The sequence below is a fragment of the Dipodomys spectabilis genome, unplaced genomic scaffold, assembly GCF_019054845.1.
Source record: "Dipodomys spectabilis isolate Male_0828 unplaced genomic scaffold, ASM1905484v1 ptg000366l, whole genome shotgun sequence".
Lineage (NCBI taxonomy): Eukaryota > Metazoa > Chordata > Mammalia > Rodentia > Heteromyidae > Dipodomys > Dipodomys spectabilis.
The window spans coordinates 35310-55249 of record NW_024871043.1 but is presented as its reverse complement, the minus strand read 5'-3'; the positions used below and the strand labels follow the sequence as shown (position 1 = coordinate 55249).

Sequence of the window (19940 nt, the reverse complement as noted above, 5' to 3'; positions counted from 1 at the left end):
GGTCCTTGGCCCTCTGAGCAGGTGTCCTGGTAGCCAGACCCTCTCGGGGAGGAGCTTCACAGGTGTGAGGGCTGGCGCCTGGCAGAGGACAGGGGCTTGGTGGCTGGGGGAAGGGCAGCGGGGGCTGGGGTGGACGCGTGGGCAGCTGGGTCTGAGAGACTGAAGGGAGGGAGCTGGGAAGCAGGGCTACCCAGAAGGACAGGTTCCAGGGTCATGGCATCTGGGCCAGCCCACCAAAGAGAGGGTGGCTGCTTTTGTTCAAGGGGCAGAGGAGAGACACTGCAGTGATTTGACCCATAGCCACGGCCCTCCAAGTCCCCCCTCCCCTTGCCGGCAGCGGGGGAGCGGGAAGCCTGTGAGTTCCCCCGCTTCTGGCAGTGTCCTCTTGTCCTGACCCTGCAGGGCACTGGGCGGCCATCTGACCCTCTCATCGTGTAAGATGATCCAAAGACCTCCTGGAACTCAAAGCTGAGTTTGCCTGCAGCCTTAAATGTCAGGCTGATGCGCAATGCAAGCAGGGAAGGAAGAAATCTGCGTCAATTAAGGATCAAGGCCTTAGAGCACCATCTTCCACCCCATTGCCAGACTCCCCCCGGCACCCTGCACAGCTGGAGGCTTGCCGTAGTCATCCATCTCTCTCTCTCTCTCTCTCTCTCTCTCACCTCACCTAGATATAGTATCAGTCTGTGCATCCGATCATCAATCCATCGTCTCTATCTATCCACCCATTCTATATCATCTATCTTTCTTTAGCATATTTATCATCTATCTATATATGTCATCTGCCTATCCATCTGCCTATCTATCTATCTATCTATCTATCTATCTTTTTGTGTATTTCTGTGTGTGTGTGTGTGTGTTGAGACACCTGTAGAGCCCATGCTAATCTCAATCTGAGACTCTCCTGCCTCGACCTCAAAGTGCTGGGATTACATGCATACAGCACCACTCCTGGCTTGGGATAGAGGGCTTTTTTTTTCCTTCTTTTTTCTTTTGGTGTGTAGTGGGGCTTGAACTCAGGCTTGGGCACTGTCCCTGAGCTCTTTTACTCCAGGCTTTGACTCTACCACTTTGAGCCACAGAGCCACTTCTGGTTTTCTGGTGGTTCATTGGAAAGAAGAGTCTCATGGACTTCCCTCTGGAACTGAGATTACAAGCATGAACCCCCATACATACCCAAGCCTGAAATGACACCAGTGTTTGCCAGAGTGTTCTATGTTGGGGAATAAACCCTTTGCCACAGTTCCTATTTTGTGCAAAGATCAATGCATTGTTGAGGGTTTCTGTATACAACACTCGTTCAAGGCTGTCTCATTGCAAGAGGTGTGAAGCAGGTGAGAGAGCTGGTCTATCTGTGGCTGCAGAGCCCTGCGCTCAGCTTGCACCTCTGCTGGCTTCCTTCTCTAGTCTGTGAGCAGGGCAGATAACAGATGAACTAGCAGGGAGACACAGGGGGGACCCCTGAGGGTTCTTCAACAACCACCGGAATCTTGTCCCCCTCCTGCAGGGTGGCCAGCCGGAGCAGTGACAAAGATGGCGACTCTGTCCACACAGCCAGCGACGTCCTGCTGACCCCACGGACCAATTCCCCCGATGGGCGCCGCTCCTCGTCTGACACATCCCGATCCACATACAGCTTGACCAGGAGGATTTCCAGTGAGTCCATCTCGGGGAGGGTGGGCGTCGAGACTGGCCTTCCCAGACACCCCTCCGTGTCCTGGAGCAGAAATGGCAAGGGCGGGGCTGTTGTGGAGGAGGCAGAGGGAGGTGGCGTCTAGAGCCCAGGGCAGCAGAGATGACAATATGGCAGAGGATGGGCTCACACTTCACCTGTCCCACTGAGTTTGGTGGGACATGGCCACTTCCACTGATCACAAGTTTGATCAGGTTGTTTTTTTTCTTTCTTTTCTTTCCTTTGTTGTTTTTGCTCATGGGGTTTGAACTCTGGGCCTGGGCGCTGTTCCTCAGCTCTTCAGCCTTGAGCTGAAGAGCCACAGTGCAATTCTGGTTTTCTGGTGGTTTATCGGAGATAAGAGTTTCATGGACTTTCCTGCCCAGGCTGACTTTGAACCATGATCCTCAGATCTCAGCCTCCTTCCTGATCAGCGCCCGGCTGATTAGGTTTTCTGAGTCAATTGAATTGATCATTTAAGGGTTACTGTGTTACAGAGTGGGGCTTGCCCATTTGGGGGACCTCGAGGGCTCTGGGCCTGTGTCAGTGGCTGGGTACAGAGGATTGGACAAAACCCAAATCACCCTCTGGCAGGCCCGGGTGCTGTCCCTGAGCTTTTTCACTTGAGGCTGCCACTCTACCACTTAAACCGCACCTCCATTTTTGTCTTTTTGGTGGTTAAGTGGAAATAAGAGTCTCATGGACTTTCCTGCCCGGGCTGGCTTCAAACCTAGATCCTCAGATCTCAGCAGCCTCCTGAGTGGCTAGGATGACAGGCGTGAGTCACCGGGGTCCGGGGTCCTCATGGCTGTTTCTGTGATCATCGTGTAGATCTGGATTCCAGACGCCCAAGCTCCCCACTCATCGACATCAAACCCATCGAGTTTGGGGTGCTCAGCGCCAAGAAGGAACCCATCCAGCCCTCGGTGCTCCGCCGGACTTACACCCCGGATGATTACTTCCGCAAGTTCGAGCCCCGCCTGTACTCCCTGGACTCCAGCGGTGGCGGCGATGGTGGCGGGGATGATATGGACTCGCTGACAGATGAGGAGATCCTGTCCAAGTACCAGCTGGGGAAACTCCACTTCAGCACGCAGTATGACCTTCTGCACAACCACCTCACCGTGCGGGTGATCGAGGCCCGGGACCTGCCTCTCCCCATCTCCCACGACGGATCTCGCCAGGACATGGCCCACTCCAACCCCTACGTTAAGATCTGCCTCCTGCCCGACCAGAAGAACTCCAAGCAGACGGGGGTCAAACGCAAGACCCAAAACCCCGTGTTCGAGGAGCGGTACACCTTCGACATCCCCTTCCTGGAAGCCCAGCGGAGGACCCTGCTCCTCACGGCCCTGGATTTTGATAAGTTTTCCCGCCACTGTGTCATCGGGAAAGTGTCCGTACCCCTGTGCGATGTGGACCTGGTCAAGGGCGGGCATTGGTGGAAGGCACTCATCCCCAGTTCGCAGGTGAGGGTGCTTCATACAAGGGTTACTTTGTGATTTTCATATTTGAGGGTATCTCACTGTTGTTGTGGTGGTTGTTTTTGCGTAGGGCTTGAACTCTGGGCCTGTGCGCTGTCCCTGAGCTCTTTTGCTCAAGGCAAGCACTCTACCACTTTGAGCCACAGCACTGATTCTGGTTTTCTGGTGGTTCATTGGAGATAAGAGTCTCCTGGACTTTCCTACACAGGCTGGCTTCGAACCACGATCCTCAGATCTCAGCCTCCTGAGTAGCTAGGAGTAGAGGCGTGAGCCACCTGTGCCTGGATCCTATGTGTTGTGTTGTGTTGTTTTAATATTGAAAAGATTTTGGAATGTTCTTCATCTGTTATTCTCCTAAGAATAGCATTTTGGCCAAGTGACCTTGGGTCATGCTTGTAATCCTACCTGCTCAGGAGGCTGAGATTTGAGGATCAAGGTTAGAGGCCAGTCTAGGCACAAAAGCTCATGAGCATCAGCCATTAAAATGAAAAGAAAAGAGAAAAAAACAAGTCAAATGAGAGCTTGAGCTTGAGACCTGGAGTTTAAACCAATGAAGGGGCACCCACTCAGGAGGTGTCCGTCCCTTCCCACCCCCACCCCCATGCCTCTGGGACAGGGAAGGGGCTAGGCCTCCACCTCTCACAAACCCCAGGAGAGATGGTGGACCTCACTTGTTGCTGGCTTCTTGCTACAGCTCCATAGCTTCCAGCTTTGGACCTGGTCCTGAGTTCCAGGGTCAACAGGAAATGTCCCCACCATCCCAGAGGAGCCAAGCCAGCCCGAGTTGTCATTTATTCTCAGGGTCTGCCGCACTTTGGAGGACTCAGTAGAAGCTTTTTGAGTGGAATAATAGTGTGTATAGAGCATTAGCTTTTTTCATTTCTTTTTTTCTTTTTTTCCAGTTCTAGGGATGGAACCAGGGCTTTGTGCATGCTCGGCAAGTTATTATTATTGTTGTTGTTGTTGTTATTTGGCAGTATTGGGGCTTGAACTCTGGGCCTTACATTCTCATTCAGCTTGTGTGCTTGGCTGGTGCTCTTCCTCTTGAGCCACACCCCATCTCTGCTTTTTGCTGGTTAATTGGAGATGGAGTCTCACAGATTTGTGGTGTATCTGTGTGTGTGTGTGTGTGTGTGTGTGTGTGTGAGAGAGAGAGAGAGAGAGAGAGAGAGAGAGAATACTGAGGCTTGAACTCAGAGCCTGGGCACTGTTCCTTTGCTGTTTTACTAAAAAAGCCACAGCTCCATTTTCAGGGTTTTTTTTGGTGGTTAACTGGAGATGAGAGTATCATGTCTCTTACCCAGGCTGGCTTTGAAGTATGATTCTCAGATCTCAGTCTCCTGAGCAGCTAGGATGACAGGCGTGAGTCACCAATGCAAATTCTGCTGTCTCAGTTATGCAGTGAGCAGACAGTAGATAGGAGCTGAATTAGTTTTTCAAATCTTCTGTTTTAAAGGCTCACAAAAGAATCAAGAAGGAGATCAGAGTTTTCTCTTGGACACTTGCACACACACACACACACACACACACACACACACAGGAGTACATCTGGCCAGACCAGGCTGTCATCATTATTACCCAGCACCCACAGCTTGCAGTGAGGTGCATTCTATAGGTTGGGATGAATGTTGGGTGTCATGCACATTTGCCTTTCTGGGGCTTGTTTTAGTTTATTTTATCTTTTTGTGTCAATCGTGGGGCTTGAACTCAGTGCCTGGCACTATCCCTGAGCTCTTTTGCTCAAGGCTAGCACTCTACCACTTGAGCCACAGTGCCACTTCCAGTTTTTATGTAGTTAATTGGAGATAAGTGTCTCATGGGGACCTTTTTGCTGGGCTGGCACTGGACTGTGATAATCAGCTCTCAGCCTCCTGAGTAGCTAGGATTATAGGCTTGAGCCACCAGTGCCAGGCAATTTTATTATTTTTGTTTATCTATGTGGTAGTGAGGAATCGAACCCAAGACCTCATGCATGCTAGGCAAGCAGTCTACCACTAAGCCACCTTCCCAGCCCCTGGGGCTTGTTTTGAAAGCGGAAATCACTTGGTGGAGAGGCTTGGAGACCGCTGCTGGCTTAGCGGTCTACTTGGTAGCCCCCTGCAGTTCCGGATGGTCCCCGGCCTGCCTTCTCAGCTGGCTGCTAAAACCAGCCGGATATACAGACACCTCTGGCCATGGTTTAGATGTTGAAATCAATCGTTTCCCCCACGGGCACTGTCATGGCTGAGCCCTGGGAAGGCAGGTTTTAATGATGTCTCTGCTTTAACTTACCCCCTTGCTGCCGTCAGCCTCTGCCTCCTTCCAGTCTCTGTTCAGTTCTGTCAGCCAGCCAGGCCCGAGAGCCAGCACTGGAGCCAGGCCAGAGCCTTTAACAAAGCAGCCAGGGACTCCAAGTTTCTTTCCACAGCGTCTTCCTTGTTCCTCTCTTCTTTAAGTCAACATGGATTTCACGCTTTAGACACCCACGTGAGCTGTTACGTGGCGAGTTACAACGTGAACGAGGAGAGGGACAAGAAACAACTCGGATCAACTTCTCTCTTGTGAAGATTTAAAAAAAAAAAAAAAGCACAGAGAGGTTGAGTGGCTTGTCCATGTCACCCAGCTCCCAGTGGCAGAATCAAGATTAGAGAGTTTGGTTGCCTGACTTCCAGGCGGGTCTCGCTACGAGCGCCCCTGCTTTACAATCCACAGTGGTTATGAACTGGCGATGGCTAAGAATACAGACCTGCGAGCCACACCGACCTAGGTTCAAGTCCTAGCTTTGCCACTCACTAGAGGCGTGGGCTGAGGTGATTCCTGTTCCTCTCCCAGCCTTATTTTCCTGGCCTGTCCTGGGAGGAGCATACACCAGCAAGCCCTGGCTCAGAGTACAAGCAATTTGGCAAAGCCAATGGGATCCTGGCTGATTCCAATCAGCCACTTAAGTCGGTGTTGTCAGTGGTGACACTTAAGTTTGGAAACCACTCCCAGACCCTTACGGTCTCCGACTTAGAGAAACTGAGGCCTAGGAAGTTTGGGGCCGTTCCCAAGGCCTTGTCTTGGCATTAGCTATAGAAGGAGTCTACATGCAAGCCCCAGAGCCAGTGATTTTGCCTTCGACCCCCTGGATTGGAGTCAGGCTCGGCTTCTTTCTTTGCAAAATGGCAGGAAAGACCAAGTTCAACAATCAAGGGTTGTCTCTACTGTCGGCTGACAATTCCTGAGGTGTGCCCACACCCTGTAAGGGCCAAGGCCTGGCTCCGTGTCAACTCACTGCTATAATGTAACAGTCATTCCCCAATGATTTCACAGGAATCTTTCCTGGCCATGAAATTGACACAGCTGGTGGCGGGGGGGGGGGGGGGGGGGGGGGGGGGGGGTGGAGAGGGGAATGGAACTACTTTGAGCTACTCTTGAGCACAACTCTGGATTTCTCTTCAGAACAGTACTGTGTAAGAGAAATTCAGATTTGGGAGCATCTTCCATAAAAGACTCAAAAGAAGCTGGGCACTGTGGCTCACATCTATGATCTTAGCTACTCAGGAGGCTGAGATCTGAGGATCACGGTTCAAAGCCAGCCTGAGCAGGAAAGTCTGTGAGACTCTTATCTCCACCAGAAAATTGGAACTGGAGCTGTGGTTTAAAGTGGTAAGGTGCTAGCCTTGAGCAAAAAAGCTCAGGGATAGTACCAAGGCCCTGAGTTCAAGTTCCATGACCACCACCAACAACAACAAAAAAAAAAAGAAAGAAAAGAAAAGAAAAAAGAAAGAAGTAAAATTTGTTGAACATTGTCTCATAGAATCATTTCCATGTATAATCTATTAAAAAATACTAGTGTGAAATTTTTTTCTGTTCCACTAAATTCTCATAACTATTGTGGATTAGCCCATTTAGAGGTGTGTGTGTGTGTGTGTGTGTGTGTGTGTGTGTGTGTACATACACATTTATAGTACATATGAAGTATGTGATACAGTTAAGCCGCAGCTGTGGCACTAAATAATGTGTGTTGTCATACTATTTTGCAAATCTGTGATGGCATATTGACAAAAATGGGGGAAATACAAAAAGAAAGATAGGAAAGAAAGAAGGAAAGAAAGAAAGAGAGAGAGAGAGGGAGGGAGGGAAGGAGGGAAAGAGAAAAAGAAGGAAAGAGGGAAGGAAGGAAGGAGGGAAGGAAAGGAGGAAGGAAGGAGGGCGGGAGGGAGGGAGGGAGGAAGGAAGGAAGGAAGGAAGGAAGACAAGCAAACAAGCATCTGACAAAAGTGTGGGAAATGCAGGCTTAGATTGTGGGTTGAGTTTTCTTTATTTAAACACCCATTCCCATTGTGTGTGTTTGGTAAATGAAGAGACCAAAGGGTTTCCCCAGCAGGTGTGGACAGGGGTAGCAGTTGAGCATGGACAGCTGGCTTTGCGCTCCAGTAGAAGTTGGTGTGTGCCCACCTCTGAAGCCCTCTGCCCAGGCAGAGGGAGCCTGCTGGCAGGAGAGCCAATCTCTTGTTTTCCCCAGAACAATGCCTTTGGTCCCAGATTAGATTTGAGCTGTATTGAAGAGCTGCAGGGGCCAGGGGCTTTGCTGGGAGGAGTCGGAGCAGCTTTAGAGCTGGCTGCCCAGTGGCTTCGGGATTCATTTGAGTAATTTACAGACAGTCTATTTTGGTTCTCCTGGGGGCCAACCCACGTGGTTCCACCAAATTAAGCTCATCAGGCTCTTATAAAAAAGGAAACAAGGCTTATTTATTGGTGACACCTCCTCAGTGGGGAGCCGTGGTACCCGCCCCCTGTTCCTCCTGCCATATCAGTCTGAGCCTCTGGAGGCTGGACAGAGCGGGAGACAGAATGTCACGCGGAGGTCCCCTCTGGGACTGGCATGTTCAGGGTCACCTGGATTCAGAGACTAGGAAGACAGGTGCAGGCCTGTTCTGTCATAAATGGAAAATGCCCTCAGGCAAAAGTGGATTTAATCACCCGCTATGGCTTTGATCTTCATGCTGCATCAATAGTCTGTGTGGTAAAGGCTGAGTCCCCAACATGGCACTATTTGGGAGAGGTGGTGGTGTCTTTAAGGGATGAGGTCTTCTAAGAGATCCTCAGGACCATGCCCTGGAAGGAATTCTAGGGCCTTCCTCTTTTCTCTTTCACCTCCCAGCTATAGCACAGAGACTATCCATGATGGAAAGAAGACTCCCTAACTGTGAACCAACACAAGCCTTTTCTTTCTGTGAGCTGACAACTGCAGTCATTTTATTACAGGCATAGAAAGCTGCCTAGCACACCACCTCACCTGCCAAGTTCTGTGATTGTAGTTACCTGGGAGCTGAGCTCACTGCTGCTGTCCAGCATTGCAAGAGAGGGCTGGAACCACAGCTCACTAGCCCAGGAAAAGAGCGACATTATAGAGAGGAAGAACAGTGTATGAACACTCCTGAGACTATTCTCTTGATGACTCCGGGCTCCTCAATGACTTTTTCGGTTTTGTATTGTTTGAGGCAGGGTCTTACCATGTAGTCCAGTTTGTCCCTTGAAGTTCAGATCCTCCTCGCTCAACCTCCTCAATGCTGAGATTACAGGCGTGCACGCCGCCACACTGTTTCCTCCACTATCAAATGATTCTAGCAATAGTATCTATTTCTCTGTTGAAGAAAAAAACTAATTAGATGAATCATGTTAAAGCGTGGTGATCAGACTGTCGTCAGGGTATGGTATGAGGACTAAGGCAATGGGATTTTGCCAGGGGGAGGGCTGGCGCTCCACTCCAAATGTGGCCTGGGGAAGCCAGCGTCCAGAACAAGAGGCAACCGGGGCTCAGTAGATCCAAATGACTAAGAGGAAGCAGGAGGGGTGAAGTGGGGGGTGGGGATTCTGCTAGACTGAGCTTATGGGATTCTTCCTGAAGCCAGGCCAGGATGAGCAGACATCACTGGGGGCAGGGAGGGCGAGTTAGGGAGGAGAGGAGAAGGAGAGGCCTGCCTCAATTACTCAGGGTGAGCAGACATCATGGGTAAGCATTCTTACTAAGCTGACTGAGCAGAGTTCTTGCTAAACCTGGATTGCACAGGAAAGTGTACAGGTGGGCCTAGAAGAAGGTTCCACACCTGACTGAAGCTTAGCCAAGCAATGAATCTTTGTCAGTTGTCAGGTGGGAACATAAACCCAACATTGCCTTCCTGGTTTTCAAACAAGGCAACAAATCCAGATTGTTTTCAAAATGTGAAACATCTTGACTCTTGAATTACATTCTAATTAAGAGTAATTATCTGTTTAAGCATGATGCAGGCCACACAAAACACATCTGTAAGTTGCCAATTCACAGCCCTGAGTTAATGTGGGACACTGTTTCTTGTTTGGGGACTAACTTGCTCCCGTATTGGTTATCTTTTGGTTTGACTGCTCATCCTGTCAACGAATGTTTATTGACTATTTACTTCATGCCAAGCATTATTCCAGAGCTGCCATTTGGCAATAATTTGCTGATATGATAGAAGAGTTGGGTTGGTAGATATATGTATGCATGCATACCTATTCAAGGCTTGATGGGTGAATGGATGGATGGATGGTGGGTGAGCTGAATGGGCAGGTGGATGGATGGGTAAATGGATGAATGAATAGATTAATGGATGGATAGGTCAATGGGTGGAGAGAGATGGGTGTGTGGATCTGTAGATAGTTGAATGGGTGGATGGGGGATGGATGAGAGGATGAATGAACAGATGAACATTTGGGTGGGTGGAGGAGATGGATGATCTTATTCTTTGGAGATATATACACTGAAATATTGCAGATAAAATAATCTGATGTCTAGGAGGAAGTAGTGTATGGGATTGAATGAAGGTATAGGTTAATGGAGGTAGACCATGAAATGGTTTTTGAAGCTGAGTGAGGGTATGGGGGGGGGGGTGAGTGGTTCCATGTGCTTTTCTTCCTTCTGACTGAGTTTTCCAGATTTTGTTTTTGGGCGGGAGGGATCGGTCATGGGGCTTGAACTCTGGGCCTGGGCGTTGTCCCTCAGCTCTTGGGCTCAAGGCGAGCGCTCTACCACGTGAGCCATAGCGCCACTTCCATTTTTCTGGTTGTTAATTGGAGATAAGAGTCTCACAGATTTTCCTGCACGGGTTGGCTTTGAACCATGATCCTCAGATCTCAGCCTCCTGAGTAGCTAGGATTACAGGTGTGAGCCACCGGCTCCTGGCTCAGATGTTTTTCTTATTAATGTATACTAGTAGCCCAGAAAGACTTCATTGTGATATTTCTATAAATGCGTGTAATGAAGTTTGGTCAATTTACCTCCTCTGTTTTAAAGCAGTTTTAAGAGGCTTCATTATTCTGTTTTCGTACACACAGACAAAGTTCTTTGATCATAATCACCCCCTACCATGGAACATTGGAGTTAATGTCCAGATCCACTAGAGGCTCATCCTGAAGAAATATCATTTGACAGAATGTTGATACTGTTGCAATTGGGTCAAGTGGGGATGGAGATTGGTTATGCCAGTCTATTTATTTAAAATGGTTTTATTTTCTACAATGATGTTAAAAGGAACACAGAGGTGAGGGGCTGGTGGCTTTTGCCTGGAATCCTAGCTACTTAGGAGGTTGAGATCTGAGGATCACCATTTGAAGCCAGTCTGGGCAGGAAAGTGCGACTTTTTTTAAAATATATTTTTACTGTAAAGATACTGTTTAAAGGGGTTACAGTTACATGAATAAGGTAATGAGTACATTTCCTATAGAGCATTGTTACCCCCTCCTTTGTTTTCCCCCTACCATCTCTTCCCTCCCCTGTGAAACTTTTAACTGCAATTACCCACCAGAAAACTGGAAGTGGAGTTGTAGCTCAATGTGGTAGCATGCTCCCAGGCCCTGAGTTCAAGCCCCACCACCGACAACCACAACAAAAAAGAAAAGTAAGCCGGGCGCTGGTGGCTCACGCCTGTAATCCTAGCTACTCAGGAGGCTGAGATCTGAGGATCGTGGTTCAAAGCCAGCCCGGGCAGGAGAGACCGTGAGATTCCTATCTCCAATAAACCACCAGAAAACTGGAAGTGGCGCTGTAGCTCAAGTGGTAGAGCGCTCGCCTTGAGCTGAAGAGCTGAGGGACAGCGCCCAGGCCCAGAGTTCAAGCCCCACGACCGACAAAAAAAAAAAGAAAAGTAAGGACTCCTGGGTTCTAGCACTTTGGCAGTTTGATATCATGCACTTGAGTACTGACAGCTCTTTCCTGGTGGATAGAGTTGGCATTCAAGAAAACCCTACTGTTCTATAGGAAAGGCCCTTGCCAAGCGTTGCCATGGTAATGCGAGAAGCCTGGGTCCTGTTGTAGATCAGGTCTGAAGGCTAGCTCTGCCAATTCTTAGCTGGGTTGCCTTGGATGTGTTATTTAACCCGCCCTGGGCCTCAGTCTCCTCATCTGTTACCCTGAGTTCATATACAAATACATCACAGGCTCATTATAGCACCTACAGCAGTTATTGCACACAAAGCGATTAGCTTACAGACGGCATATTACACTTATTCTTCTGTGACCCACACTTTCATTGTGGCTGTGACTTTTAAGTCTTCTAAGAGCTGGGGGGAATATCAACTCTCCTGAGACTGAATTTTTTTATTTTTATTTTTGTCTGTCATGGGGCTTGAACTCTGGGCCTGGGCGCTGTCCCTCAGCTCTTATCTCAAGGCGAGTGCTCCACCCTTGAGCCACAGCGCCACTTCTGGTTTTCTGGTAGTTTATTGGAGATAAGAATCTCACAGACTTTCCTGCCCCGTCTGGCCTTGAACCGTGATCCTCAGATCTCAGCCTCCTGAGTAGCTAGGATAGGCGCCGTGCTAACAACTTTCCTGAGACAGAATGAAGAAACTAGTTGGAAAGCTAGAAGAAGGCTCCCTTGTCCCCTAGTTCCCTGCCCGCAGCAACCATTTGTGGGCTGCTGGAATCGGCGTCCTGCCTGGTGGGTGCCAGAGGGATAAAAGCTAACTGCAGCTTTCTGACCATTTTCATTCTCTGCAGAATGAAGTGGAGCTGGGGGAGCTGCTTCTGTCTCTGAATTATCTCCCAAGTGCTGGAAGACTGAACGTTGACATCATTCGAGCCAAGCAGCTTCTTCAGACAGATGTGAGCCAAGGTTCAGGTACAGTGTGCTTCCCTCCTGCCCTCCCCTCTTCTCCCTTAATGGGACGTCTGTGCATCTGCATGGGTTTGGGACATGTGGCTTTTCTGTCTTGATTCTACCCACCCCACCCCCTTGTCTTTCCAAACACTTTAGGAGGATAGATGATAAATGCTGAGTGGGCTAGTGACTTGACAGGTGGATGGGAAATGGAGAGATGAATGGATGGATGGATGGATGGATGGATGGATGGATGGATGGATGGATGGATGGATGGATGGATGGAGAGATGGATGGGTGGAGAGATGGAGAGATGGACTGAGAGATAGATGTAAGGAGGGTTGAATGGCTGGATGGAGAGAAGACTAGATGGGTGAGAAGAAGCAGAGATAGGGAGTTGAAGGGAGGAATGGCCAGGTGGAGAGAGAGGGAAGGGTTGGGAAGTTGAATGAATGAATGGTGGATATATCGGGTGTCACAGTTTCCAATACCCTGTACCGCTGTGTCCATTTTCTTAGACCCATTTGTGAAAGTCCAGCTGGTACATGGACTGAAGCTGGTGAAAACCAAGAAGACCTCCTTCTTAAGAGGTACCATTGATCCTTTCTACAATGAGTCCTTCAGCTTCAAAGTTCCCCAGGAAGAACTGGAGAATGCCAGCCTGGTGTTCACAGGTAGGCAGCGTTCTAGTCCCTCATCGGCCCAGGTGAAGTACGTGCAGCTCATTGCTCTAGAGAAGAGAAGCTTCTAGACAGCTGAGAACCTCACGTCTGATGTCCAGCTACCTGGGGTTGAGTCTACTCACCATCTGTGAATTTGTGCAAGACTCACAGAGCCATAGGAGCAAAGTTGCTACACATCTTAACTCTTGAGCTAGATTTCCCACAGTTGCTTCATAGTGACTGAGGGCTTTGGCAAGTTCACGCCTTCAGAGCCTCGGTTTCCCTCTCTATAAAATGTGAACAGTAAGTGTTCTGTACCATGATGAAATAGTCCCAGCTGGGTAGCAAGAACTGACTATCTGGTCAGCTATGACGATGGTGATGATAGTGGGGGTGATGATGATGATGGTAGTGGTGATGAAGATAATTGAAGTTGCTTAGTTTAATAGACGCACATGAGAAAACAGGGTTACCTCACTCAGAAAAGAATTCATGATACTTAAGTAGAGCCATCATGTGCCACTGTCTGGTAGAATTGGTAGGTTGTCCATGTTGTCCTTTGTTTTCAGGATGCTTTAGTTGTCTATCACTTGAGTAACAAATCACCCTACAATGCAGTGTCTTAAATCAATACGCATTTGCTCTCATATTGCCTGTGGCTTAGGAGCCTAGCCATAGCATTGCTGTGTGGTTGTGGCTGCGTATCTCTGACCAGGTTCCTGTGAAGGTGTTGGCTAGGGGCTGCAGCCTCATTTGAAGACTCATATTGGGAGGAGCTGTTTGTAAGCTCTCTTGTGTAGCTGTTGGCAGAAACTTTGGAAGCTGTGGACCAGGAAGTGGGTCATCTCAGTTCTTTTTGATTCGTGGCTTTTAATGACCTTCCTTGATTCCTTGCGCCGCCCCCCCTCCAACCCCAGGCTGCTTCATGGGATGACAGGTAATTTCTACCTGTTTGGTCAACCATGGGAACAAGAGAGGGCAAGAAAGGGTCGTTTTGTAATCTAGTATCAGAAATGACCTTCTATCATTCTTTTCCCCCTATTCTGCTCATTTGAAGTAACTCACTGGGTGTGATGGTTTGGGTATAAAGTGTATCGGCAAAAGGGTTACATGTCATACGCTTGGTCTCCAGCTGATGGCACTATTTTGGGAGGGGGTGAAAACTCCTGGAAGTGGGGCCCAGCTGGAGGAAGTAGATCACTGAGGGGGTGGGTCCTTCAGAGCATCTTGTCCCTGGCTCCTTCCTGTCTCTCTCCCTCTCTGTCTTCCTGGCTCCTCCCCCAGCCCCTCCCTCTTCCTTTCCCTCTCTCCTTCCTGTCCACCATGAGGTGAACAGCCTCCACCGCACACCACTCTCACCACCATGTTGTTCTTCCCACATACGTGTGTGTCCAGGCAAACCTAGACCAAACCATGAGCCAAAGATCAGTCCTTCCTCTGTTAAGTTGCTTCTCTTGGGTGCCTTGTCACTCACAGCAGTGTGGAGAGCCAGCTGACATCTCCGTCCAGCCAGTGCTCAGGAGGAAGGGATCTATCAAGAGCGTGGGTAGTGGGAGGTGAGGGTGAAGGGAGACATCTTAGAAACTGCCCCCACGACGGGAGTAACTGGTTATCCTGTCATGTGACCTAATCATGGCAGGTATCTCCTGTGTATCATTGCTAATCCTCACCATCACCCACCCTGTCCACTCAGTGTCACCATCCTGGGTTTCTTCAAGCACTGCTGTCCATGGGCACCCAACAGGACGCTCTGAACAGTCCCATGTCAGGGCACCTGGAACTGTCCTCTGTGGACAGGGTCTAGACTCCTGGTCCCTGGCCTGCCACTAACCTGAGCCATGGCTGAGGCGTCTTCTGATGAACTGACAGTGTCTTGTCACTTCCACCAAGCAGGCCCCTCCATCTCTGGATGGTTCTGGACTCTCTCAGGGCCTGTCGCCCGCAGAGTCTGCTTCCCATCAGAGGACACCTTCCCGTGTGGGCACAGGGATCCTGGCAGGCTGTGACAGCTGCTCTCCGGATCCTGTTACACACAGCCCAGGGCCACGCTCCATGCTTCTAGGACAAGACAGCGAGTACAGAATCCTTAAATGGCGGGCAAGGCGGGCAGCGGGACTGTATGAACCAACACAGGTCACAGCGTGAACTGGCTATCTCCCAGTCTTCCTAGACACCAAGGAGTTCCTGTTGTGTCTGAGAGCACATTTGGGAAGCCCTAACAGTTGCATACATCTCCCCCCCCCCCAAACTTTAGGACCACCATGGCTGATGTTGGTTGTGGCTGAGTGACACACAGCAAGGTGCACAGAGACAAAGAGCAGAGCAGAAGAGTGGGGGCGGGGAGCCAGCCTGGGTCCTGACTCCACCTCCTCTGCCTTGGTGGCCCTGGGCAAGATCCGGGTGCCAGGAAGTGGGAATAATAAACAAGAGCCTCTTGCTTAAGTAGATTAAATGAGAGCAACACCGAGGCAGTGCTGAGCTTTCTGCCTCGCACAGAAAAAGGCACTTTATAACAACGGCCTCAGGACACCTTCCTCCCTTCCTCCTCTCCTTCCCAGTCCTTCCTCCCAGAAGTCACTGCCTTTGGCATTCTGGTGTGTATCTCTCTCCTCTCCTCCCCACACATACCCCACAGACACTTTTTGTTACCCCCTTGGCAAGAACAAAATTACCCACATGGAGAGGATTTGGCCTTTTCCAGAGCTATTTGAGAAGCCAGGTGCCAGCGGCTCACGCCTGTAATCCTAGCTACTCAGGAGGCTGGGATCTGAGGATCATGGTTCAAAACCAGCAGAGGCAGCAAAAGTCCATGGGACTCTTATCTCCAGTGAACCACCAAAAACCCAGAAGCGAGCTGTGGCTCAAAGTGGTAGAGCACTAGCCTTGAGCAGAAGAGCTCAGAGACAGCACCCAAGCTCTGAGTTCAAGCCCCACAACTGACAAAAAAAAAAAGTGCTGTTGGTGAGCCAGGCACACTGGTTCACACCTGTAACACCAGCTACTTGGAAGGCAGAAATAGGTGGTAGCCATCTAGGCTGAGCTGCCCTGTTCTTGAGTATAAAGTCCCTGAAATTCTAACTGGCATGATTTGGTGACTGAGAAAAGGAGCTCTCACCTCTAGCCTGCTGATCTGAAGCCCAGCCCAGGCCTGGGTTTCCAAACACTTCCTAACACAAGTCAGCTTGATGGGCATTTTAATCCCTAGGCCAAGCCGGTAATGAGCCTGTGGGCTGGGCTTTCCCTGGGCGAAGGGAGGAGGAAGACCGCTCTCCACAGGTGGCTTCAGTGATTCAAGCTTCAAAAAAGGAAGAGAGGGGAAAGTTGGTTTTCAGTGGTATAACACACGATCCAGAGGCTTCCAGAACATTCTGGGAGATTAATTTAAGTAGAGTTTGGCTATAGAGGGAGAAGGGAGGAAATGGAGGGAGGGGGAGAGAGGAGGAGGGGAAGGAAGGAGGGAGAACAGGAGGAAGGGAAGGGAGAAGGAGGAAGGGAAGGGAGAAGGAGGGAGGGAGAGAAGAAGGACAGGAGAAGGAGGGAGGGAGGGAAGGAAGGAGGGAGATAGAAGCAGCACAAGACTCCTGGTGGGTTGATGTCTCCCTGAGAGGCCCCTGGGAGTCAGGGCCGCATGGCGGTTGGTTAGAGACAGCGCTTTCTTTACTAGGAGTAGATGGGGTGCTGGGAGTCAGCCTGGAGGAGCACCCCGCTGCCTGCCCACCCTGTCCGCCGTCCCCCCACCCCCGCAGCTGCTCTGACAGCTGACCTGGGCATAGGCTTCCAGGGACCCATTGGCGATCGCCAGTGCTGGAACCCTGGAGAAAGGGAGCCAGCCAAGTGTGCATGGCTTGCTCTTTCCCAGGCAAGGTGTAGGGAACATGGCTGGCTTCAGGCTTCCACACACACGCAGAGTCCCCAGAATGACTAGGCACTGCGGCCTGTGACTGTCCTCCTCAGCCAGTGCCACAGGGAGGCACAAATAGGAGGATCTGTAGTCCAGGCCTGCCTGAGTATAGAGAGCTTAGCCCCAAAGGTGGCTGAGGCATGGTTCAAGTGGTAGAGCACCTGCTTAGCAACCGTGAGGCCCCCAAATTCAATCCCCAGTTTCACCACCACCAAATCCTGACACCTGGACCCCAGTCCACAGGAAGGAAGGCAGCCTGGCCGCTGGATTTTTCAGAGCTCCACAGAGGCTATCCTCCACGGCCTGGCTTGGCCAGCCTTTGCCTGCTCCGCTGTGATTGCCTGCCCACCCACTCTGGCTTAGGAGTCCTGCCAGGCCCTGCCACGGGTGCCAAGGCACCTGGTCTGTTTTCCATAATGACTTGGCCTTCTGCAGTTGGAGCAGCAACCCTGCTCACTGACTGAGATGAGCAGGGCGGTACCACAGGGTAGACAAGCAGCCACCTGCTCCCCTGGAAAGACCCCTAGTCCTGGGGGAGGGGAGGCATGAAGAGAGCTAGCCTGAAATGTGGGGGAGAGAGGCCTGGGGAGCAGGCAGAGGTCACGCCGAGCATGTCCAGGAGACAGAAAGGAGGGAAGCAATTTCGAGGAGCACTGCTGGTCTCAGGGGAGAGAGAAGCTGTGGGGGTGCTCTGTGACCTGTCTCCCCAAATCCCTGCCGCAACCCACTCCTCTCTGGGGCCATCCAGTGGTCCCCGTCCCTCCCCTCCCAGCCTGGCTTAGTGGACCCCCGCCTCAGCTCTGCCTCCTAGGGGTCACATGGACCGTGGATTGTTGGGCTCAAGCTACAGTGTGTCTTCAGTACACGGCCTTGGGTGAACAGTTTCTCTTCTGCTCTGAGCTTCCCATCCCAAGCCTGAAGATCATTAGCCTTAGCTTGCCTCTCACGATGATCAGTGATCAGGCACCACTAGATGAAGCGATGCTGATACCGATGATGGATAGTCTCCAAGAGGAGCAAAGCCTGCAATCACATCCACTTAGGTTTATATCTTGGCCTCCCCATTAATCAGCTGTGGGACCTTAAGCAAGTGACTTCACCTCTCAGAGCTCTGTGTACCCTCTTGGGCAAATGTTCACAGGCATATGGGAATTAAAGGTACAGCACTGTGTGGACCCATCCAGCCACAAGTGACCACTAGGAAAATCCCAGCTGTTGGTTTGGCTCCTATCAAGGTGATGAGAGGGGACTTGGAGGGCTGGCACGCAGAGGTTCACAGCCCAGCCCAGCTGCCTGTGGATTTCTGCTGCCAGCCTCTCTCCTTCACCTAACCGCCATCACCACAGAGCTCTCTCAGCTGGCACAGTGCCCGGGAAGCTGGAATTGACACATGACACATGCAAACCCAGCTGGAGAGCCAGGCGGGTTTGGGCTCTTACGGTCCTATGGTTTGGCAGCATGAGAGATGGGTCAAGCCAGAGCTACTAGAAGCCTGAGTTCCCTCCCAGCCCCTCATAGGACGTAAATGGCTGACTGAGGAGCGTGATCTCCCTCCACCCCCCACAACACACACACTGTCCAGCCAGAGGACCTCGAAGCATGCCCTTGGAACACCACAGCATGAGGAAGCAGGCAGAGGGGACGCACTGAAGGATGAGACCCCCCCCCATCAGCCTACACGTGGACCCCTGGGCTCGTATAACAAGGATTTCAGGTGTCCAGGTGCAGTTCCAAAAGAGACTGGATTTCTGAAGAACCAGGAAGGGAGAAAAAAGAGGGGGGCAAGTGTTCGAGCATGATCACCAGCAATACAGGTCAACCTGCTTGAGAAGAATGGCAAGGTGGCAAAGGGTAAGGTGGACATTTTAGGAAGCGACAACGTATCACAAGTGAAGTAAGACCCTCACCGGATGGGCTTGATAGCAGAAGAGCGATGACAGAAGAAGAGAAGTTTTGTAGCCTTGACTATGCACTACGTAGATCTTGGTGGTGGGAGGGGATGGGAGAGAGGAACTGGGTGGGAGGCGGGAGAGGCCTCTGGGGAGAGATCTAGACTCAAGCGTGTCAAGCATGTCTGGTCACTCTTGGCTGTGAAGAGAAGAGACAGCAGGAAGTGTGGGTATGGAGTGGGGAGCCATGTCTTCACCAGAGTGCTGAGCCCCTTGCTCAATCCCCAGCCTCCAGGCTTCCCCTCTTCCTAGAAAATATTAGTGACTCCAGAGGATGCCAAGGGACGCCCTGATCAGCCAGACCTGGCTCCTGTGTGGCTGAGCACAAGTTGCTTGGCGTCTTACCTGTTTCCTTTGTCCAGACAGCGAGGTCAGAAAGTTGGGGTTGGGAGGGAGGCATGTGTCCATGAACCTCCTGTGCATGTTCATTGAATAGATACATGTAGAAGGGATGTTTTATTTGACGGCTTTTTTTGTTTCCAGCTGGAGAAATGGGAACTCAGAGAAGGGCAATGTAGTGGGGTTTAGCCAAAGGCAGGGGCAGAACAAAGACTGGCGTCCTTCCAGACACCAGCTGCAAGTTCAAGTCCCCCGGTCTGCCTCCCTTCCGACTGGTTGGCTACAAACTCAAGGTTCCAATGACTATCTTCAGATCAGTGATGTGCTGCAAGAACATCAGGGCTCGCTCACTTCTTTGCGGGTCCTGGGTGCTGTCCCTGAGCCTCTTTGTGTTCTACCACTTGAGCCACAGAGTCACTTCTGGCATTTTCTGAATAGTTTATTGGAGATCAGAATCTTACAGATTTTTCTGCCCCGACTGGCTTTGAACCACAATCCTCAGATCTCAGCCTCCTGAGTAGCTAGGATTATAGGCCTGAGCCACCGGTGCCCAGCTAGTGCTGAAGTTTTATTATATTGAAAGGATGATACAATGGAAATCTTGCTGGGCACCGGTGGCTCATGTCTAGCTTCTCAGGGGACTGAGATAAAGTCTGTGAGATTCCATCTCTCGGTAACTAGAAAAAGCAAGCCCAGAGACGGCTTAAATGGTAGAGTATAAGCCAAGCCAAACAAATATGAGCCCCCAATACTGGGGGAGAAGGGGCTGGAATAAAATCAATCAAGGGAAGATGATGATTTTCAATTGGGCAATATGAGCTGAGAAAGAGCTACCTGTGCAAAAAAGAGGAGC

At 50.6% G+C, this 19940-nt stretch overlaps 1 protein-coding gene across 1 annotated transcript in view; it reads left to right on the top strand.

The window, feature by feature from the left end:
• The window catches only part of Syt17 (synaptotagmin 17), a 49538-nt gene that overhangs the window by 11224 nt on the left and 18374 nt on the right, over positions 1–19940 (top strand). The window contains exons 4-7 of the mRNA XM_042666720.1: positions 1508–1656; positions 2504–3141; positions 12137–12257; positions 12755–12910. Of these exons, the coding sequence (XP_042522654.1) occupies positions 1508–1656; positions 2504–3141; positions 12137–12257; positions 12755–12910 (1064 nt within the window). The remainder of the gene's footprint in view (positions 1–1507; positions 1657–2503; positions 3142–12136; positions 12258–12754; positions 12911–19940) is intronic.